The sequence below is a fragment of the Carlito syrichta genome, unplaced genomic scaffold, assembly GCF_000164805.1.
Source record: "Carlito syrichta isolate Samal-C Ts95f unplaced genomic scaffold, Tarsius_syrichta-2.0.1 Scaffold288569, whole genome shotgun sequence".
NCBI classification, from domain to species: Eukaryota; Metazoa; Chordata; class Mammalia; order Primates; family Tarsiidae; genus Carlito; species Carlito syrichta.
In genome coordinates, this window is record NW_007232665.1 from 37,228 (window position 1) to 38,696 (window position 1,469).

General features: G+C 43.0%; 1 gene segment (V, D, J or C); it reads right to left on the bottom strand.

Moving 5' to 3' along the window:
* Positions 1 to 450: 450 nt before the first annotated feature.
* Positions 451 to 1,227, bottom strand: LOC103255878. The segment is given in 3 exon segments: positions 451 to 486; positions 778 to 1,076; positions 1,182 to 1,227. Coding segments are annotated over 3 exon segments (381 nt in total).
* Positions 1,228 to 1,469: the final 242 nt, after the last annotated feature.

The following is a 1,469-nucleotide window of genomic DNA, read 5'->3' on the forward strand; positions in this document are numbered from 1 at the left end:
ATGTCAGCATCATTCCAGGCTTGGGACAGTCGTGTCTGTGCACCTCCTAACAGAAGTAATTTGTGGTAAGTTTAGGATGGTCTTTGTGCAATGCTGTGGTTTTACAGTCTTTTCAGATAGTTCTTGTTAATCAGGAATATGTATCGGGATCTCTTTCTTCATGGCTTTGCATGATTCCATGTGTCAGGATTTTAACACAATTGACTCCATTTGGATTCTGACCACATGCTCAAGGTCTTCCTAAATTTACTGGTGAGAAAGGTGACACTGTTCCGGTTTGCACAGCTCAGGTCAATTCCACATCCACACACCACTTTGAACAAATAATCTCTAGATACTGTCTCAATCAGAAAATTCTAAAGAAGTCCCTGCCCTGAGATCACTGGAAACAACAACCTGTTCTCCCTGGGCTTCCTCAGGACTCTCACCATGGAGACAGTGGTTAAGGTGTTACCTTCTCTCTGAGTAGAAATTTGAATTTTGAGTCTGTGAGAGACAATATATCCTCATATTACAATGTCCTCTTTTCTACTTAGAGATCACTTTGGCAGGAACAGAAATCTAAAATTAGAGAGGTTCCCTGGAGAAACTCTCAGGTGGCGAGGAATTCACAAACCCTGAAAGGAAACCAGCCCTTAATCTCCATTTGCAGCTGCCTCTGGGCTTGATTATGATCAGTGAATCCTGCCTATCACCTCCAGTTGATTTCAGCCCAAAGTTCATTTAGGGAAGTTTGTGTCTAGGCTCACTCTGACATCTCCTTATTGTGCCCCTCACACAGCAATATATGACTGTGTCCTCAGTTTTCAGACTGTGAATTAGCAGATTCAGCAAGTTCTTGGCATTGTCTCTGGAGATGGTGAATCGACCCTTCATGGAGTCTGCATAGTATGTTTTTTTACCATCATACCTGATGGATGAGACCCACTCAAGCCCCTTCTGTGGAGCCTGGCAGACCCAACCCATGCGATGATCACTGTATGTGAATCCAGAGGCCTTACAGGAAAGTTTTAGGTATCCCCCAGGCTGTACCAACCCTCCCCCAGACTCCACCAGCTGCACATCACAATGGACTCCTGTAAACACAGAGATGTCTTGATTAGAAACTGCAACAAAAGTCTCCTGTTTCTCTCATTCATTTCCACTCACAAAATCAATATATACAGTTTTCCATTAATTACCTTTTAAAACAGCAACAAGGAAAACCCAGCTGAGAATAAACTCCATGGTGAGTCATCTGTGTTCAGTCCTTGTCTCTGAATGGGAACACCTGGGAATCCCAGGGCTTGGGCTCCTCTCCCTCTGAGCATCAAGGGCCTCAGCCGTAGGATTTAGATGAATGGAAAATTCACAATTTTCAAGGAAAAGAAGGAAAGGGAGGCTTGAGATAAAGTCTTGAAATGAGAAAAATATGTATTACCCATTAAAAAAAAAAAAGGACATTGGACCAATTCTGAGTTGTTTGCACA